The sequence below is a fragment of the Micropterus salmoides genome, unplaced genomic scaffold (assembly GCF_014851395.1).
Source record: "Micropterus salmoides isolate LMB-PRFRI ecotype aquatic unplaced genomic scaffold, ASM1485139v1 Ms_hic_scaffold_9, whole genome shotgun sequence".
In the NCBI taxonomy this organism is placed as follows: domain Eukaryota; kingdom Metazoa; phylum Chordata; class Actinopteri; order Centrarchiformes; family Centrarchidae; genus Micropterus; species Micropterus salmoides.
The window spans coordinates 30505095-30525616 of NW_024044681.1; the positions used below are offsets into that span (position 1 = coordinate 30505095).

Genomic DNA, 20522 nt, shown 5'->3' on the forward strand with positions numbered 1-20522 from the left:
AAGTCTGGTGAAACTCGTGTGACGTGTTGGTTGCAAAACCTGTTGACGTGGAACTGGATGCCTCACCCAAAACAGTTCCAATCGCCCTGCTGAAGAAAACACAATGACCCTATTCATAGTCCATCACTGATAAGTGCTGCATTTACATTAAAAGCCTCTCTGCTATTTACGCTTCTGACCCATTCACAGCTATTGATATGGTCATTGAATATGTTAAATTCAAAGGTGGGTACCTCCAAGAAAAGCCAACATCAAGATTGTTGTCCCGAGCTGTGGACACTTTTATTTCATGTAATAGTATCGGCTTCCACAGTACTTTGCTAGGCCTTTGTCCTGCCTTAAAAAATTGTTTTTCTTCGAACCCTCTGGGACAGTCGATAATTATTCCAAGCAAGGGGCAGGGCAAAGTACAGCAGACTTGCACAAACACATTCCTCAGAGGATGAACTAGTTCAGCCAGAAGCCCAGCTCTGTGCTGGAAAGCACTGACGTGGTGCATCACGGGCTGGGTGTCATATGACATGGTGCTGGAGGGGTGGGGTAAGGGAATGTTGTGACCCAAATACATATATTAGGACTGTCCCAACTGTATCATATCTATGCCCCAAAAATAGAATCCCAATAGGCTACAGACCCCCATCTCCCCATCTGAGCTTTTACACTTTGATCTAACTTACTGATTTAATTTAGTTTACAGTGCTACAGTTGTCTCTAAAAGGCTAACCAACTTTGGAGACCATTGACCTAAATCTCCAATATTAGTATGTTTAATCAGCTGGCTCACTTAACTCCAGGGATACATAACATATATACAAAAACTCACTGTACCCAATGAAAATTCTTGTCAGACTGACTTCAGATATAAACTCTGTTATTTCATAGAATCTTTAATCGGTGTTTAACCTGTGGGAATTTTCCAGTGTCACCTGGGCGTTGACTTCATGCCAGGCATATTTAGACTTATTCTCATGGTAACAAGATCAAGCCCTTTCCTGTGTCCTGTGACTTTGACAATGCAATGATAATACATTAAGATTATGCCTTGGTATAAATTACTCATGGAATTAATAAGGAAGATAGAAAAAAATCTGAAACGAACAGCTACATTTTATCCCATAAACTGATGTAGTAATTCTACTACATTGCAAAAATAACAATGCCTACAAGGGTAGAAGACAACTAGATTTAAAAAAGCACAAATGACATCTGGCAGAACACTTGAGGTAACGCTACTCTAAAAAAGAAAACGTGTATCCTTGGGCCAACCAAATATGGTTGAGTCCCATACACCACTTGTTTCAGTATTGAGGTCATGAACATACAGCCTGTGGTCATGACTGTAATATGTGTTTGCCAGATAACTAGTATCAGCAAATTCTGCTAATCAAATCAAATGTCTATAAATTATGAATGTATTCTTGAATAAACCTGATGTTCATATGGACTGCCAATGAATAGAATAAAGAGGTCAGTTCTCTGCCTCATGGCCTCAAATACTTTATCCTGCTGTCACACCAGCTGGTCGCACAAGTTTACCAAGCACGTTTCCATCTGTCAACAGAGTTTCTGTCTGTACACGTCCCTCTAGCGTGTCACATAAACGCATATGAAGAAATATAATGGATGTGATATGCTGTATTTTGTATAGTGAGGGGGATTGGGGAAAAAGTCCACATCCATAACGAAGAATTAGACATAGCTTGGTCTGTTTAGGTCTTGTATAATTTTTGAATATGTCGGTGTTCTCTTAATGAATGTACGGTAACTTCGTCATCAAACATTCCTAACTGTTACACGGCAACCAATCACTGGCCAAATAAACACTTGTACAGACCAATCAGAAGCTTGGAGAAGTATCCAGTTGCTATGGCTGTTCTAGCAAATTCTGGAACCGGAGAGATATTAATCCGCCGCACGGATATGTCAAAATATAATTTTCAAGCATAACATTTTTGACTAATCATTTACGTTTATGCCTAAACGTATGATTATTAAATACAGTTATACTGTACAAATTAATACTATACATTAAAATAGTGCGCATCAAATCAGAGGGAACTACTTTCAAATGCGGACGGATATTGACAGATGACGTATGAAGACTCAAGTATATAATGCGGTGTTTGTCCGTGCCGCAGTTAGTTCTTCAGCAGAAACCTGGAAGAGTAGATCTCGTGTAAGCGCAATTAAAAATATTTGCGGCGTTTCCTCATTAGTAAGTAAAACTTTTCTCTTGTTTGAAACTGTATTATTTTATGTTTAACTTTTTATACAGTAGATGTTTTAGTCGTTTGTTTGGTGGCCATACCAAGGTTTTAACGTTACAGTCTAGCTGAAGATAACAACGTTACGACGTCAAACTAACGTTAAACCTTAAAGTAAAACTACATTGGCTATAACGTTACACATCATGATTAGGAGTTTCAGCGTTAATCCGTTGTCGACTTCGACGAAGCAGTAACGCAGCAGTGGTTAGCTAATGCTAGCTATAGCAATGACTCAACACTTCCAGTATCGTCCGTTAGCGGGTAATGTTAGCTGAACAAAAGGAAGGTCAATATGATCTCAAAATGGCGCTCGGGCTGGAATGGCTGCTCAGCTCAGAGCTTTACATTAACATACTCACATTTAATAGGATGTTTAGTTCAAACAATGACACTTATTAGATCTTAATATAATACTAAAATTGATGTACTTGTGTAAACCTTATATCTTTTTAATTGACTGATTTGACGTCTCTATTCTACATAGGTTCAAACATGCAGATCTTCGTCAAGACCCTCACCGGCAAGACCATCACCCTGGAGGTCGAGCCCAGCGACACTATTGAGAATGTCAAGGCTAAAATCCAGGACAAGGAAGGCATTCCCCCAGACCAGCAGAGGCTGATCTTTGCCGGCAAGCAGCTGGAAGATGGCCGCACCCTCTCAGACTACAATATCCAGAAGGAATCCACCCTCCATCTTGTCCTGCGTCTGAGGGGCGGGATGCAGATCTTCGTCAAGACCCTCACCGGCAAGACCATCACCCTGGAGGTCGAGCCCAGCGACACCATTGAGAATGTCAAGGCTAAAATCCAGGACAAGGAAGGCATTCCCCCAGACCAGCAGAGGCTGATCTTTGCCGGCAAGCAGCTGGAAGATGGCCGCACCCTCTCCGACTACAATATCCAGAAGGAATCCACCCTCCATCTTGTCCTGCGTCTGAGGGGCGGGATGCAGATCTTCGTCAAGACCCTCACCGGCAAGACCATCACCCTGGAGGTCGAGCCCAGCGACACCATTGAGAATGTCAAGGCTAAAATCCAGGACAAGGAAGGCATTCCCCCAGACCAGCAGAGGCTGATCTTTGCCGGCAAGCAGCTGGAAGATGGCCGCACCCTCTCCGACTACAATATCCAGAAGGAATCCACCCTCCATCTTGTCCTGCGTCTGAGGGGCGGGATGCAGATCTTCGTCAAGACCCTCACCGGCAAGACCATCACCCTGGAGGTCGAGCCCAGCGACACCATTGAGAATGTCAAGGCTAAAATCCAGGACAAGGAAGGCATTCCCCCAGACCAGCAGAGGCTGATCTTTGCCGGGAAGCAGCTGGAAGATGGCCGCACCCTCTCCGACTACAATATCCAGAAGGAATCCACCCTCCATCTTGTCCTGCGTCTGAGGGGCGGGATGCAGATCTTCGTCAAGACCCTCACCGGCAAGACCATCACCCTGGAGGTCGAGCCCAGCGACACCATTGAGAATGTCAAGGCCAAGATCCAGGACAAGGAAGGCATTCCCCCAGACCAGCAGAGGCTGATCTTTGCCGGGAAGCAGCTGGAAGATGGCCGCACCCTCTCCGACTACAATATCCAGAAGGAATCCACCCTCCATCTTGTCCTGCGTCTGAGGGGCGGGCAGTAAAAGTGATCAAAGTATTAATGATTCCATGTTAACCATATTTCCTTCAAGTTAACGTGCTAGGTTATATATGCTGTAGTAAAAATGTTACACATGACAAAGTTGTCAACCTTAACATGACCAAAAGTGTGATGCACATCAATAAAGGAGATTAAGCTTAAACTTGTGTGTTCTTTGTTAAAATGAGATCCATAATATCAACAGTATGCAAGCTGTCTACACATGTAGAAATGGTAATAAGCAATTATGTTAACCATCGTCTTGCATATAGTAAGAATGTAGCAGTCAAAATTGAACTTCAGGGGATTGTCTTCTTTCCTTTAAATGAGAATGATGTAGTTAAAATAATACAGTAGGTACACATGGTATCAACTGTAACATAAAGCAGATGTTAATACTGCTAAATGGCAGCAAGGGAACCTGCAGAATGAGGCTTGCCTGGCGGGTTTGAGACAATGCTCATGACCCGTTGGGAGTATTAACATGAACAAGGCAATGACCTCTTGATTGATCTTAGTAAGCTAAAATGAGTAATAGTGTTCAGTTGGTTCTATGTGAAAGTAGTGACACTTAATTTCTTCTTAGTGTTTGCAAATAAGTCTAGAGAACATGGTGGCCTTGAACAACATCTGATCAAATATTTTACTGCCCATAGTCTGCTCAGTATACTGTACAATTCTGGATGTCATTTCTACCATCAAAACATGGCTTTAGTTGTGTGACATATGAGAAGCATGATGTATAGAAAGGTAATCAAACCAGAAAATTACTATTATATTACTAAAGGAGTTTCCATGAAAAATATATCCAAGTAGATAGTAATTGCCCAAAAATAGTAAGATTTTGATGAGGTGTACATGCATGTAGGTTTGTACACTTTAGATGTGGATACATAATGGGTTATTTAAAACAACCAGTCTCCTACACAGTGAATGATTCCTTCTGCAACGGGTTTGGAGGTCAGTGTCTGAGAACACTTGGAAAGGTAGAAGAAGGACTTTCTCTTAATGGAGATGTGGCGCCATCTATTGCCAAACAAGAGGTTAACATGTGCCATGGAGAAAAGATGACGGGGACAAACCAGAAATGGGGATCTTAGCCAGTGTGTCTAAAAATGAGATTCAGTGACCAACGGGGAGGAGGAAATATACTAAAATAAAATTAAGAGGACATACAACGTGTTCTATAGATGGTACAAGAGCTTTGGCATTCTAAGGCAAAGTATGATGTCAATAGAAAGAGGCAAGAGGCCATTATTATTTGGCAACAATATCAAATATTTGGTCTAGGCACATGCAAATTATCTAGAACAGACACTACTTTAAGTCATTTTTAAAAAATATAGGACATTATCAGAAATCCCAAATTGGCCTTACCGTCTTGACATCATACAACACCCCTTTTCCTTAGACCCTCGATTCAGATAAGGAAAAACTCCCCCCAGAAAAACTCTTTTACTGGGGGAAAATGGAATAAAAGCAACAGAGGTCTTTAATAAAACAGAAAATGTTTTCAGCGTATGAATATAGGGAAATGTGATTGAGTTTAAAGGGCTTTTTTTGTCCTAACCGGGAGCAGCTAACTGTGTGCTTGTGTGTTCCACAACACGAAAGGGCAAACATTTTTGTATTATTGAGGCATAAAATGTGCAGCATATTCATATCTGATTTCTGTACAAACATACTGTATTTGACCTATTTCCTGCCTATTAGGTGTGAAAGGTCAGGTAAACATCAAGACATCACTGAGAACCAATAAATGTTTGTTTTTCAAAGTGCAGCCTAATATATGAATGAGATAAATCTGTGATGATCTTTGTGCATATAGTGACAACTCAGATATACATGTGGCCCTCAAGCATTAAGAATTTTACCTACAATTGAACCCACAAGAAAGGCTAAGGTTAGGGACGACACCATAGTCTCCAGTAAGGAAAGTGGTGTGGATTATGGAGAGCGCCAGGATTGTGCTGCGGTATTTACCATCTAATCCAAAACTCAGCAGTTCAGCACTGTTATCTGGATAATCTGGTGTCAGCCGTTGATCCTGCAAAATGCATTTATCTCATAGCACTCCTGATGTGACAATCTGCTTCCTGTTTGTGCATCACAAACAGGAAAATGTATGATTCATAAAACATGCTACTTATTAAAGTATTTCACAGAGAAGCTATATTCAGAAAGCAGTTCAAATGGCAAATAAAAAAGTAGCAAATTATGTAGGCCTATCCTATAATCTTTGGATGATTGCTCAATAAGTAACAGGCACTTGACCTGTTAAGCCCCGACTCTCCAACATAGTTTCAACTGTCCTACAAAACAGACAGACAGACGGACAATCCTGTTGTTTTTAAACAGACACATTTCCTAGGATGTGGGCATGTCTTGTTCACATGTCACTGGTGTCTTTATTGTTTTAACTGCATGACACGTGATTGACTGCATATCAGTCATGTGTCAGGCAGTTAAGACAATCATTTTGTTTACCCTAAATAAGTAAATTGTGAAGCAGCATCAGAAATGTTCAGTTTCCCTTGGGCTATACTGAAGAATAAGCTTGCAGAATGATTAAATAATTGTAATACCTATGTGTAGTTTTAATCTAATGTTTGTATTGCAATATATATAAAATATATTTACACATGGTCCCTTCACCTAGGTAAGTTGTCACCTTGGTAAATCATCAGTGGCATTCACGTTCCCCATTGTTTGCCTACATTACAAGCAGCAATCACCCAATGTTTTTGTTTTGCAAAGTAATTCCAAAGTTATTGTTTATTTTGTAAGCAATTGTTCGTATAGTTTCATATGTATAATAAGGCCAAATGTACCCAAATTAAACTTAATGTTTAAACCATGAATTTTACGCTAGAAATGGGGGCTATTTTCGTCTGCGGATGAATATGGGTCGATGACGTGTCCCCGGTATAAATACGCCTGTCTCCTCAGCACCTGTACAGTCAGAGGAAGGTGTAACAGCGGGGCTATAACAGGGGAACATACTGAAACAACTTGTAAGTAAAAGCGTTGGTTTGACTAAATGAAAAAAAAGGCAACTTACAAGTAATATTTCAAGTTCGGGTGCAGTTCTTCCACCAAATTACAGCTTTCATAGATTTTAACTATTGTTCATTTTTAGCAGCTAACCGTTTCGTAAATAGTGACAGTAAAAGCTAACGTTAGGTAACGGTAGCAACCTAAAAAACGTTTGTTAAATGAATAATTATATCTTGGTTAACGTGAACCTGTGGTTAATGTTACGATATGAATAACGTTCTAGGTTTAACGATAACGTCAAAGGCATTTGCTAACGTTAACAATGGTAACGTTACATCATGTCTAGCTGTATCGTCCATTAGCGGGTAGGTTATCGTTAGCTGAACAAAACAAAGGCAAACAGTAGCTTATTTTAAAATGGCGCTGGTGCTCGAATCACCGGCTTCCTACTAGTATGTTCATGTGGTACAGTAAGTTTTGCCTTAGCTCATTTTTATCACTCGTGGCAAGATAAAATTAGAAGTAATGGCGGCTGTATATAGGCCTATTAAACATGTATTAAGTGATTTAACAATTACTGTATACCTCTCAAAGGACGAAGTCAGCAGCTTAATGGCCGTACATTCAAATGTGGACGTATTTAAAATTACCAAGGCACTATTTCATAGTAGGCTGATCAAATTTATGTCACACACTCAGGATCTATCTGTGAAGCATAAAAGTACATTTTTGTCGTAGGCCATATTTCATTAAACGGTATTAATAATGTCTAATCTTAATTTATTTTCACAGGCGCAAACATGCAGATCTTTGTGAAAACACTCACTGGCAAGACCATCACCCTGGAGGTTGAGCCCAGCGACACCATTGAGAATGTCAAGGCTAAAATCCAGGACAAGGAAGGCATTCCCCCTGACCAGCAGAGGCTGATCTTTGCCGGCAAGCAGCTGGAAGATGGCCGCACCCTCTCCGACTACAATATCCAGAAGGAATCCACCCTCCATCTTGTCCTGCGTCTGAGGGGCGGGATGCAGATCTTCGTCAAGACCCTCACCGGCAAGACCATCACCCTGGAGGTTGAGCCCAGCGACACCATTGAGAATGTCAAGGCTAAAATCCAGGACAAGGAAGGCATTCCCCCAGACCAGCAGAGGCTGATCTTTGCCGGGAAGCAGCTGGAAGATGGCCGCACCCTCTCCGACTACAATATCCAGAAGGAATCCACCCTCCATCTTGTCCTGCGTCTGAGGGGCGGGATGCAGATCTTCGTCAAGACCCTCACCGGCAAGACCATCACCCTGGAGGTCGAGCCCAGCGACACCATTGAGAATGTCAAGGCTAAAATCCAGGACAAGGAAGGCATTCCCCCAGACCAGCAGAGGCTGATCTTTGCCGGCAAGCAGCTGGAAGATGGCCGCACCCTCTCCGACTACAATATCCAGAAGGAATCCACCCTCCATCTTGTCCTGCGTCTGAGGGGCGGTCAATAAATTATTCCATGCTTTTTCTCAATTAAAATGCCAACCTAACCCAATAAAAGATGAGATGAAATTATATGGTGTTTGTTTTCATATATAATATGAACGCTGTAAGAAAATGGGTTGCCCTGTTAAAAATACAGTTACCATTACACATCCTGGTTTATTCTGCATTATGGTAGTGTCCTGATTATAAATTCAAAAAGGACAATGTTGGAAAGTGGATTTAAATGGCTTTGTTTAGATTCATACAGTAAACTAGAATCTCAAAGGTGTTAATAACACATACTTATATCATTCCACTTATTTCATAATTGACAAACAATTTCAGATTCTGCAGTGTACAAAATTTTGCTAGTCAGTTACTTGTGAAAAGTCAGTAGTTGTGACTTCTTAATGCTTTGAAAAGTACTGGGTGAGGGTAAGTACTTTTCCTGTAACTGTTTACTGAAAGTTATCTACTGAATTCTTTGGTCTTTGTAACAACCTAGAAAGTGCAGTATTACCATTGATCAGTTTCATGTCATATCACATCCTGGCAAAAGGGAAACTTTATGGTTCAAGGGTCTCTGATCATCACATGTTCAACCCACATAACCCCAGTTGTCTGGACTTTGAAAAGCACTATAGCATTAAATCAAATCTAACAGGAATTCAAATGTTACCGTTTTCATAAGCTATTTAATAGAGTGAAATGCCACATGGAACCACTAGAGGGCGCTAGTTTACTGGTAGTTGTCCCATTGTGCCCTCTGAACCCTTCAAGTTGCAGTTACACGTTTCCATTTCCACCAATATGCGCTTTAAAGTGACTTGTTGTTAAAAAGCCCCCCTTTAAAGCAGATTTTTGTTAATTATTAAAATATTGTTTTTAGAGCTACTTGTAGCCCGCAAACATGACAAAGTGTACATTATAACATAGTCTACATTGTTTGTTTCCATAATGAAAATATAATTGCGGTAACCTTATTTTTAGAGTGGCTTAGCACATATTCGGAATTGTACAGAAATATTAGCCAAAGTATTGAGGCCCACTATAAATTCAACGTGGAGTAGGCCTATATGGGCAGGAGTTATTTATCATTACCACTGTAACTTTGCTCCACAAGGTTTTTTTTGGAGTAGGCCTATATGGGCAGGAGTTATTTATCATTACCACTGTAACTTTGCTCCACAAGGTTTTGTGAAGCTTCCAAATTGCTGTCTGTGAAAATGGATTTGATATGAAACCAAGCGTAATATTAACATTTTCTCCAGATGTCTCGCAGTGGTCTTTTAGAGCAAAGGTTGATGGTGTCTTGCAGCTCCTCTCTCGGTGGGTTTGCCCGTCGCATGACAAGTGAAGCAGTTGTATATATCAGCTGGGAGCCTGGGAGCTGCTGTCACACTCGGGTTCACCGTGCGGGAGGAATGGCAGGCTGGGGAGGCTTCTTCGTTTCTCTCCTCAACTACAAGACAGAGAAATATGTCATCGCCGAAAACAGGAAAATCGGAATATTATTTAGGCTCTATCAGCTGGCCGTGCTGGGATACATAATCGGGTGAGGTGCATGGAATAAAGTAACATTTTAGAAAGTGACTCAGAAAGTTAAAAATAGTTGAGTTTGTCAAAGTGTAGACTTTGTTTCTGTTGTTCTTCCTCGTTTTTAAAATATGGTTTTGTGTCCCAGAAATTTTGTTTGTGATGGTGAATTCATTAATGCCTGAAATTGCTGTAGAGACAGGAAGTTATCCTATCCTACCCCTCACTCTGTGATGTCACGCTGATAAGAGAAATGATGAGAGCTGAGCAGGTGACTGGGTTATCTGGGTCGACCTTTAAAACTTGATTGTTTGTGAAAGTTATTGCCAACTGTAAGATGAAATATGTAACGACTGCATGGTGGCTGGTACAGGGTGGTTACAAAATCATATTTGGCTCTATATGGCATGCACTGCGGCTGAGAGAGCCACGCTCATGTGCACTGATTTTAACGCCATGTCATGTCTGAGACTTTGTGATGTAGATGCTGCAGTCACCTGCAGATGCATGTGTATTTGCAAAATACTTCCAAAATACTTCAATATAGTTCCAGTGGAGATACAAAACATATTCTATGCTGTGGTCTAGGATATATTTACACAATAACATTACTCCTTACTCCTGCCACGTGCAGGTGAACACACTTCATGGCAGTTGTAATGAATGTGCTGCCAACCGGACCACATGGTCACAAACAGGCTGCTATACAAGAGATCACAAATGCTGTACTGTTGCGTCACACCAAAAAGGCCAAAATGCTATCGAGGTCCTGTTAAACTCAGTCAGCCTAAGCCTCTAAAACATAACTTCATTTGGATGAATGTCTCAGATGGGTGTTTGTGGTGAAGAAAGGTTACCAGGAGAGAGAAGAGGCCATCCAGACCTCTGTCATCACCAAGCTTAAAGGCGTTACACTGACCAACAGCTCTGAGACAGGGCTTCACCTGTGGAGTGCTGAGGATTACGTCATACCCCCTAATGTGAGTCAGTCAGTCTCATCTACAATAAAAATTAAATTAGATAAAATAAAGAAAAAAGAAATGAGAACACCAGTGTTGATGTTGAAGCACTCCCTAGTAACGTTCCTGTCCAGAGAGATTATCAGGCTACTGAGTGTCTGCTGGTGGATATAATTAGCTTGGGCATCTGCCTCAACAGATTCAACAATATTGAACTTCTTGGTGTGTAATTTGTTTAACCTTTTTGCATCTCCACACTGTCTGGACCTAATTTTATTTTGTAGGGCGAGCAGGTGTTCTTCATAGTAACAAATTACATAGAGACCCCCAATCAGAGGCTGCGGCTCTGTGCTGAGGTGAGTATACTATGAAGCTCATTATTAACACATTTAATTGTGGGTTTTTGTTTCTCTACAGCTTAATATCTGAAATGACTGGAAGTTACACTGTGCCAGATTTCAAATGTCCACAGAATTGCATTTTCATGTCCAGCAGCGTTCATTCTATTTCACAGAGTTTCAAGGTGCTAAATGGACGATGTCAAAGTGACGATGACTGCATGATGGGGGAGAGTGTAATAGCTGGCCATGGTGAGTATCATTCATAGCATTGTAGTCAAAATGTTGCAAGTCAAAATCTGAACAGTTTTCAGCCTCAATTACAGATTTACATTTGAGATCTTTCACATTAGTCACCGATGATCTGCACTATATTCTGTGTGATGAAAAAAGAATAGTTGCATCTCATTTTACAAGTGTAGTCTTACTTATATACTGTCTTGGTTCAAATTTAATCAGTATTTTCCACATAGACCACATTAATCACTAATATCATGGTCTGGCCATTAAAACTCTGTGCGATCACAAAGTTATTACATGTAAATGACTAATTTATCATTTAAAAGTAAAGAGTAGTAATCCAAGTTGTCTTTTTTTGGAATAAACTCTCTTTAAGTTCCACCCAGCCAAGAATCTTTGCTCTCTCTGTTAGGAATCAAGACCGGGTTGTGTTTAAACAGCACTGGGACCTGTGAGATTCATGCCTGGTGTCCTGTTGAATACAACAAGAGACCCACGTGAGACCCTTCCTCTCTTGCAGAACTTTGGAAATTTGCCATTTTGTGCCACTACACTGACACTCGCTCTGATCCCTCACAGGGGCCGAGATATTTCACAGGTTCTATTTATTACTAATGTAGCCTGTCAGCTCCACTTGTTTTGTTTTTGTTTTTTTTCACACGGCTGCCTGTCTCTTTCATTTCTAGAGAGCCCTTACTGAGTGAAGCAGAAAACTTCACCATCTACATCAAGAATTTCATCAGGTTTCCAAAGTTTGAATTCTCCAAGTAAGTGGCCGTAAGTGGTGCTGATTGCTGGGGTGTCTATACTTTCATGGCATCGTCACATAGCTCCCTGAGTGAGCTGAGGGACATACGTGTTCCAGTGGCTGCTCCAAATAGCTTTAGGGTGCAGAGAGCCTTCTATTTATACCAGCCTGTGTATTGCACTCAGCGAGACAGTGAAACAGTCATCTGAGACGTCCTTGACAGCAGGCCATGCCCTGGACAGGTGTCAGATCAGATGGGGCTAGCCCAGGGAGCTGTGCCGCTGCCCTTTCTGCCGTTGCCTGTTCAGGTCCTGCAAGAAAGAAGAGAGATGCCGCAAGCCACAGATAATTCATCAGTCAGGATCTTTTTTCTAATTACACAACAATCTCTCCTATGTTTCCTCGCTAATCTTGATATGCTTATGCCTAATGGGGATTGGCTGGCAATGCAAATCCCTCCTAATGGGTGTTACTCGAAATGGCTGACAACACTACATCTTGCAGTGGCACATAGAGTTACACTGCTTATAGCCAGAGGGAGTAATGGTGTGTTTGTGTGTGTGTGTATGTGTAGAGGAAAACCTTTGAGCAAAATAAAAATACTCATTCAGTCAAGCTTAGAAATCAAGTGCTGTCAGAGTTCAGTCAGAAAAATGGCACTGTGCTCCAAGTAAGAGCTCGTAAAAGACAGTGCAAGAGCTTTCTAAGGTTAAGCAGTAATGGTGTCTAAGATAAAGGTCGAATGGTCAAAGCCAATATAAACCTTTAGAAAATTCTGTGACTCTTAGCTGGCAGGATCAGGTGTCTCTTAGTCTGTTTCTGTCTCTCCAGCACTTCTGCCGGCACACATAAAAACCAGATAACTCCAACTTTGGTGATTTTCCCCTTTAACTTGGAAGGAAAAGTGGCCCTTTCAGTGGACAAACTCAACAATACGTAATGTTCAGTGGGAAAAATAAGACTTGATAACTGCTGAAGATCTGACGCTTCACACATGGGTATCATGTCTGCTGTCTTGACCTCTTAGGTCCAACGTCCTTGAAACTTCTGACGACAGATACCTGAAAAGATGCTCCTACGACAGAGAGAACCATCCGTACTGCCCGATCTTCCGCCTCGGAGATCTGGTCAGCTGGACTGGACATGACTTCCAGGACATGGCCATTAAGGTACGTAAGGAGTAAGGAGTGTAATAATGTGCCAGTTAAGATTGTGTATGGGAGGGATTTCAGTTCCTGGCTTCCTCCCAGTTGTTTGATAATAAACCATAACAGACGATCACTTTTATGAATTTTGGAAATCTATTTTAGCTGCTTGTGTTTGCAATAAGAAAACATACTTACTACATACTACTCCCCGTTGAAAATTTTTTTTACAAATGATTCCAGTTATTGAGAGTTAAGAATGCGTGGCAGCCACAGTGAAGCGAATCAGAACAAAACCATGGACCAGTTTCACTCATGATGGTAGAGTTTGAGATTATGAGGGTGGAATAACTGTTTTAGAACTGGCGGAGGACTAACACTTCTGCTACTGCAGCATCGCCAGTCTAGATTCTGCAGGCGACATTTGTCACCCCTCTCTCTTTGCATTCTTCCTGTTGATATCCAATTACAGAAGCATGCCATAGAATCAGGGCCATTTGATTGGCTTGATGGTCTGCCGCTAATTTGCTTATGTGGTTCAGAGGGAAAGTGTGTAATTAATCCAAATTCAACAATGCAGAGCACAAAACAAGTGCATCCCTGTGCATCAGGATGAAATACAAGACATTTCTGTGTTCACAAACAACCACAGTCTTTAGACTGAACCTAAAGCTGGATTACAGCAGAGGAGTGGCCTATTACACTAAAGTCATTTCAAGAGGTCATTTCCTAAATGGATTTCTTTACAATTCAAGATACAAGATACAAAAGAACAAGCAATGCCAACCATAGTCGGGGGTTTGCATCTTTAAAAGTGAAGGGTCTGTGCAGTGAATAGTCGTTGACCGATTTTGTTGTAGATTTCAGAAAGTGACACGTGTTTTTAAAAGAGGATGGGGTACAGTTTTTCAGAAGTGACATCATTCAGTTGCATTATTCTTTATAACCATATATATTTTACACTAAGCACTAATGGTTTTAGATTCAATTTGCTGTCATTTAGGATACGAGAAACGTTTTAACATTTAGAAAAGACGATGGTGACAGGAAATTTAGTGCTCTAAACCAACTTTTTCACCTCCTTCCCAAAAGGTGGGTAAGAGTTAACATTGTTCCACAGCAGCCACACTGACAAGGCTGCCTGCAGATGTGTCTCAGCAGACAGCTTTTGTTTATCGGTCTGGTGAGTGCAGGTATTGGCCGATGCAGATAATCAAAAAGTGCCAGATATTGGTCCGATCACTTAACAGAGACTGGAATATTTCATCTAGGCAAAAACTAGGCAAATGAGGTATAGCACAACTTCTGCATATTGTATTTTAAGAATAAACAATACATTTCACATGATAATGGATTTTTTTTGGTTGTGCAGAAATACAAAAATAATCTGTATATTTTTTAAAGATAATTCTTCACATGGTCCACTAACGTCAGGCACATTTTGTGGCCTTCATCAGTAGATGTAATTTGCTTAGTTGTCATGGAGATGTGAATAAACAAACAGCTCTGTGGTCAAATTTTCCCCCAATTATGTGAGGCGTAAATGAGAGACTATTTTATACTTTGCCTACTTTTATTGTCACAGAAATCATTGCCACCATAGTGAAAGGGACAAGCATACAGGCTCTCGAACAAGAGGAAAGAAAAAGGTAGTGGTGGATGTGCAGGAGGACAACAGCTGATAATAGATAACTTAAAATATCAGCAGTCACCATTATGTTAGTTAAGGTCAAGTTATTTCTCTCTGTTTTCTCTGTTCATAAAGAGCTCTGAAGTTGGAGCTGTATTTCTACTTCAGATGGTTATTTTAATGGCTTCTTTCTGTCTGTAATTCAGCTTTTCCTTCTTGGATGTTTAAAGACAAAGTAACATTTCCCCCCTTCAGCTACTTACTCAGTTTAGTTCAGTTTAAAAAAATATATCAATATAGTTGTTTTATTTTGTCCCTAGGTAAAGAATAAACCTTCGAGCTCAGTGGTAATGCACTTCTTAAAGCACACCCATAGTCCACCTGCACAGGTGCTTTCACTTATGTTGCCAGACTAGACTTCCTCTCAGGGCCACGTGGTTGTGCGGAGTGTGTGCTTGATTGACAGCTCCCTCACTTCCGATATGTTTTGCTATAACTGTTAGGTTGGGACAATTTACACCATTATCATATGCCTTTGTCACTGAGGACATTCTGACATGTCACAGTAGGAAAATCACAGGTGTAAATAACGAAGACAAAATGAATGATGAATCCTATGTTTCAGGGTCCTGGTATTGTTCATGCTGGCTCAGCGTCACACCATGCTGGTTTACTGGGACACTTGAAAAACATGGAGCCATTTTTGATGTTATTACCCACCTTTAATCAGTCAGGATTTCTTTTGAAAACACCTGTGTGTGCCAGGTCTTTAAAGGATCAAGGGTATCAGCACATGAACTAGAGTTTAGAGTCTACAGGAAGCACACGTGACGTGTCAATATAGCAAAGAGATGCAGTAATATGTGTGAGGCTGCACTAATATTCACAGAGGCTCTGTCTATGGTCCATCAGGGTGGGTCTGTTGGTATTCTTATTGAGTGGAACTGTGACCTGGATAAGGACTCCTCCCAGTGTAATCCACGCTACAGCTTTACCCGTTTGGACATGAACTTGAACAGCTCGGTCACATCAGGATACAACTTCAGGTATATCTTTCAGGCATATGAAAAGAAATAAATCTGCAAGCCCACCGCCTCCACTCTGTCCTCTTGTGTCTTTTACACCTTATATGAGATGATTTTTCCCTCATACAGACATGCCAGGTATTATAAGGATCAAAATGGGGAAACCTATCGCACTTTGTACAAAGTGTATGGGATTCGCTTCGATATAATGATCAATGGCCAGGTACAGCATTGATATGAGCAGTTTATTTCCAAGGGAAGTACGTGATTCTGGTAATAGACTTGCACTGAATGTCTGTTATTGTTTTACAGGCTGGGAAATTCAGTATTGTTCCAACAATAATTGCCATTGGTTCGGGCGTTGCCCTTCTGGGTGCAGTGAGTAATTTACTAAAATATTATGTTGATCTGTCAGTGGTGTTATTACTGAGACATCATAAGTCTGAAAAATATCATTTTACCATGCCACTAGATGGTGATAATCAAATAAGGATTCTCTGCAGCTTGTGAAAATCCAGTTGATTTTTTTCTTTTTCTTTCAGGGAGCCTTTGCATGTGATATGATACTACTGTACTTGATGAATACAAGCTCCTTCTACAGAGAGAGGAAGTTTGAAATCATCAACTTCAAGTATGACTAGCTGTGTATCCACAGCCATTAATGATGAAGCCTTTTTAAATCAACCATTTTTCACATCATCGTTGCATTTATCGGCACATTTATCTCATACTGTGTGTGCTAGGAAAGACCAAACCAAACCCAAGGATGGGAAGGCGGGACACCGGGAAAGGAGATCCAGGAAACCAGCTGCAGAAAAAGGGGCTGCCAACTCCATTAAAAACCCAGAAGAGACTGACCCCACTATGGGGTCTTCTGCCACTGCAGAGAGCCAGCTGCCTGTGGGCAAACGGGGTCCCACCATTCCACGCAACACAGGACAGCGATACTCTGCCATTCATGCTCCCCAAGGTGCAGAGCCACGGCATATCACTTTCTCCACGCACAATTAGGTTTGCAGGCAGAGCAAGACACATCACCTCTAGTGGTCTCGGTTATGTTGCAAGAGGTTGAACCAAAAGTTGGACTGATGTCCACTTCTCACCTGCTGGCATGGCTGCTGGCATGCCACTAGCTTGCGTGATGCTTGCCCTGACTTAAGACGTGTTGGTCCAGAGAAATATTACATAGCTAAGTTCTGCACTGTGCAAGAGAGCCAGGATGCTGATATGAAATACACAGGAAGGTGGTTTTCAGTGGCTGGGTCAGAATCCAAAGGTAGTATATGGGAGATTACAAGAGGTCCATAAATAATAATTCTAGACATTGGTGTTACAATTGACCTACATTTTCTTGCAATGTTAACAAAATTGAAAAAATAATTTGTGTATCCATCCTGTGATTCTAATCAACTCCAATGGCTTCTTCCTTGGTTGGCCTATTCAGCTGTAATCAGAAACATGCCCTCCTTGGTAGAGGATGCAAAAGTACTGTGATAATGCTGCGGCAGAGTGATATAAAATGGTTCATCTAAGACTTTTAGGGAATTACCAAACATTTGCCGGTTACTAGTTTACAAATGCAAATAATTGTCTCTGTAGTTTTCAGCAGTTGGTCAGACTAACTGAGCATCATTTCCCATTCGAGTAATATGAGCTTTAGTCTTTATTTTTTGTCATTTTCAAAGTCCTAAGTTATAAAAATCACAGCAAAAAATTGTAGATATGATAGGTTAATTGAAAAAAAAAAAAGAAAAAGAAAAACAAAGCAGCCCTTCAAATTATGCCAAATGTTCATGATGTTCACCTCCAATATAAACTTCCATTAGGTCAAATAAACATTGTAAACCATTAAATAAAACTTAAATTCTTTCAGCTAAATCAGTCTGCAAAATACCTTCTAATTTCAATGTCAGTCATGAGAGAAACGATTTTGTAAGCATGGATTCAAACAATGTGTTAAAAAACTGCACTTGGAAGCAGTATGTACGAAAATGTGTGGACAGTCTTAACTGTTGGGATTTCAGCTGGATGCATCATGTACCTGGTGTTGTGAGTGTACAGTTAAACACTGCCGATATGTGTCCTCCTTTATGTTGAGCTGGCTGTGCTCAACATAAAGGAGGCCATGCAAAAACAATGTAATGTATCTGTGAAGCTGTGGAATGCAGTCGTGATGTACTACGAGTCTACTGAGTGGACAAGTTCACTGCTGACGTACTGGCTGTTCGTTCATGAATGAATGAAGACGTTGGAAGTGCACGGACTCCTGTTTGTTCTTCCTGTTTCTATTTATTGAATGGTCTTTATTGTTGAAACAAATGTACTTGTCATTTTGATTTCACAATGTCAACTGCCTAAAAAACTGATTAATAATGTATACAAACAAGTTGTACAGTTATTTATTCCAATCAGTAATCGGATTTGTTATAATTTAACCATAGTATTGTACATGAAATGTAATGCCAAGGGCATACACACCTTGTTAGGATTACATCTGTTTTTATCTATTACACTACAACCTACTTGATCATAACTGCTCTTATCCTGGTATGCATGACACCGAGCACAGCGCAGGAGATTCAGGTTTAATAAGTTTATAGTCACTAGTGTGGAGCAGGAAGGGTAAAAGGACAGTTTATTCTGCATACTATAATTATTGACACATCGCCTGTTTAACAATTCAAAACAGAAAAATCTAACGGCTTTCACTAATCGCTTATCTACAAACAGCAGGGCAGACAATATTATTGGTTTACGTAGCATTAGAGAGGATTAAAGAGGATTAATTTAGGGATATTTGTGATAGTTCAATTTAATACACATGCACCATTCCGTAGAGGAAAGTCCAGAACAGGACGTAAGTGAAGAGACCTCCGACAAGGCCCCCAGTGAAGAGCAGCCGCCGCGATTTAAAGCATTTGTTCCACCTCCGTCCGGCCTTGAGAATGAGCAGCAGGGACAGGAGAAACGCAGACAGGAAATAAAAAACAAAGCCATACAGTCCAGTCAGCCCGAGGATGCCAGCTGTAGCTCCGGGACAGAGCGGATACAGAGGTGCGGCAGTAGTCCAGCACGGCAGCGTTGCCCCTCACAGCTACTTCACTGATGAATTGTGGTCCCTCACGCTTGGCTACAACGCTTGCCATCTCGGCTCTGGTCAGCTATCACAGATGGGTGCTGCTGTTTCAGGAGAGATTCAGATATGCTTACAATACAAAATAACTACATTTACTCAAATTCACTAGTACAGTTTTGAAACACTTAATTTTATGCTACTTAATACTTCACTACAATTAGGAGGCACATATCGTAGTTTAAACTCTCCATTTATTTCACAGCTATGGAGACTATTTACTTGACTAGATTTTATTGTCAAAATCTGTGAGATACTAAATAAAACTTTTAATATTGACATTTGGTGATACCACTTCAGTATTAAACTTTATTATACTGAAAATTGGAGTATTTACATTATCCTATTGCTTAGTCCACTACTAGTAAGCAAGTTCATTACTAAATTAGAAAAGCAAGTTTGTACCGGTGTTCCTAACCCTAACAACTGCTAAGTAGCACATATCGTCAGAACACCGACCTTACAGTGTCAGTGGGTCTAAGGTTAACGTAATACATTTATTAGACATTTCAACAGATTAACCACAACGAGAAGAAAAAGGGCAAATCCCCAAATCGACTGAGGTCTCGATACATTAAAGCCCCCTAGTCTGAGTGACAAAGACAAAAAGAAAAGCTGTCAGTCAGCCTTGGTCCACGTTAGCTTAGCTACTGCAGCAGCTAATATACTTAAAGCCTTGCTCTGGGGACAAAGACAGCGCTATAAAACACCAAAAACGAGATCAAACGGCCAAGACTCTAGTCAGTAGAGGCTCATTACTTAAGTAAATACAATGCAATGCCGTACGCTTAACTGCGAATTAAACTGCTTTATCTTATTTTTTTCACCGATGGGACTAACAGGCTAGCATTATCAGCTAGCTCTCCAGGCTAACGGTCAACTGATGACAGATTCTCACCGGAAATATAAACGCAGGGACTCGTCGGCTCCTCACAGCGTGATTATAAAAACATAACCTGCAACAGAAACTTTACAGACTTGAATATGAGACTGTCTTGAATTAAAAAGGTCAGCTGTTGTGACACCGAAACAGCACATTCATTCGCGTTTGGGTGACACTCCTAGACAAGTCAGCCATGCTCCTTCGCAGTGCACTGTGGGAAAAACGCATTCATCAAACGGGGACGACGACATGGTGCTTTCTAGGTATATTAAAGAGTAGGAAATGACATCTTCATAATGAGGAAGAAGGCAATTCCCTCCTTCTACGTTAACGTGTCACCCTCTTGAGAGGCTACATTGCAAGATACAGGTAAATTGGTTCTTTTCAAATTTCCAGCTTCACCGAATAAACAACATAAAGTTTCAAAACTGCGCCCAACAGAGCAAAGCTTGTTCCACTGGAGATGATGGGGAAATATATTTTCCAGTTTAAAAACAAAAAAAGCCAGGCAAACAATTTTAAA

At 40.8% G+C, this 20522-nt stretch overlaps 3 protein-coding genes across 4 annotated transcripts; 2 read left to right on the forward strand and 1 right to left on the reverse strand.

Annotated features, from left to right (window-relative positions):
- Positions 1 to 2069: 2069 nt before the first annotated feature.
- ubb (ubiquitin B) lies at positions 2070 to 8444 on the forward strand. 2 transcript variants are annotated; one of them, XM_038708317.1, is made up of 3 exons: positions 2070 to 2215; positions 2752 to 3898; positions 7698 to 8439. In XM_038708317.1, the coding sequence occupies exons 2-3, from the start codon at positions 2760 to 2762 to the stop codon at positions 8386 to 8388; spliced, it is 1830 nt and encodes a 609-aa protein (XP_038564245.1). In that variant the 5' UTR covers positions 2070 to 2215; positions 2752 to 2759; the 3' UTR covers positions 8389 to 8439. The 2 variants fall into 2 exon arrangements, with proteins under 2 accessions (XP_038564245.1, XP_038564244.1); XM_038708316.1 differs by lacking the exons at positions 2070 to 2215; positions 2752 to 3898 and adding an exon at positions 6837 to 6915 and having other exon boundaries at positions 7691 to 8444.
- A 1039-nt stretch (positions 8445 to 9483) lies between these two features.
- p2rx5 (purinergic receptor P2X, ligand-gated ion channel, 5) lies at positions 9484 to 18064 on the forward strand. Its single transcript, XM_038708315.1, has 12 exons — positions 9484 to 9917; positions 10728 to 10878; positions 11142 to 11213; positions 11372 to 11447; positions 11848 to 11932; positions 12122 to 12202; positions 13211 to 13352; positions 15871 to 16004; positions 16113 to 16206; positions 16296 to 16361; positions 16526 to 16614; positions 16727 to 18064. Exons 1-12 carry the CDS (start codon positions 9634 to 9636, stop codon positions 16992 to 16994), a joined length of 1542 nt encoding a protein of 513 aa, XP_038564243.1. The 5' UTR covers positions 9484 to 9633; the 3' UTR covers positions 16995 to 18064.
- Positions 18065 to 18777: 713 nt separating this feature from the next.
- Positions 18778 to 20220, reverse strand: emc6 (ER membrane protein complex subunit 6). Its single transcript, XM_038708324.1, is given in 3 exon segments — positions 18778 to 19017; positions 19019 to 19160; positions 20015 to 20220. Coding segments are annotated over 2 exon segments (333 nt in total). The 5' UTR covers positions 19130 to 19160; positions 20015 to 20220; the 3' UTR covers positions 18778 to 18795.
- Between the last annotated feature and the right edge of the window lie 302 nt (positions 20221 to 20522).

Excerpts from the sequence above, each read along its gene's own strand:
- p2rx5 (XM_038708315.1), top strand. The coding sequence starts at position 9,634 with ATGTCTCGCAGTGGTCTTTTAGAGCAAAGGTTGATGGTGTCTTGCAGC. Across the intron at positions 16,005-16,112 it reads ACATCAGGATACAACTTCAG|ACATGCCAGGTATTATAAGG; the intron begins GTATATCTTTCA and ends TCCCTCATACAG. Across the intron at positions 16,362-16,525 it reads GCGTTGCCCTTCTGGGTGCA|GGAGCCTTTGCATGTGATAT; the intron begins GTGAGTAATTTA and ends TTTTTCTTTCAG.
- ubb (XM_038708317.1), top strand. The coding sequence starts at position 2,760 with ATGCAGATCTTCGTCAAGACCCTCACCGGCAAGACCATCACCCTGGAG. Across the intron at positions 3,899-7,697 it reads GTCCTGCGTCTGAGGGGCGG|CATGCAGATCTTTGTGAAAA; the intron begins GCAGTAAAAGTG and ends CACAGGCGCAAA.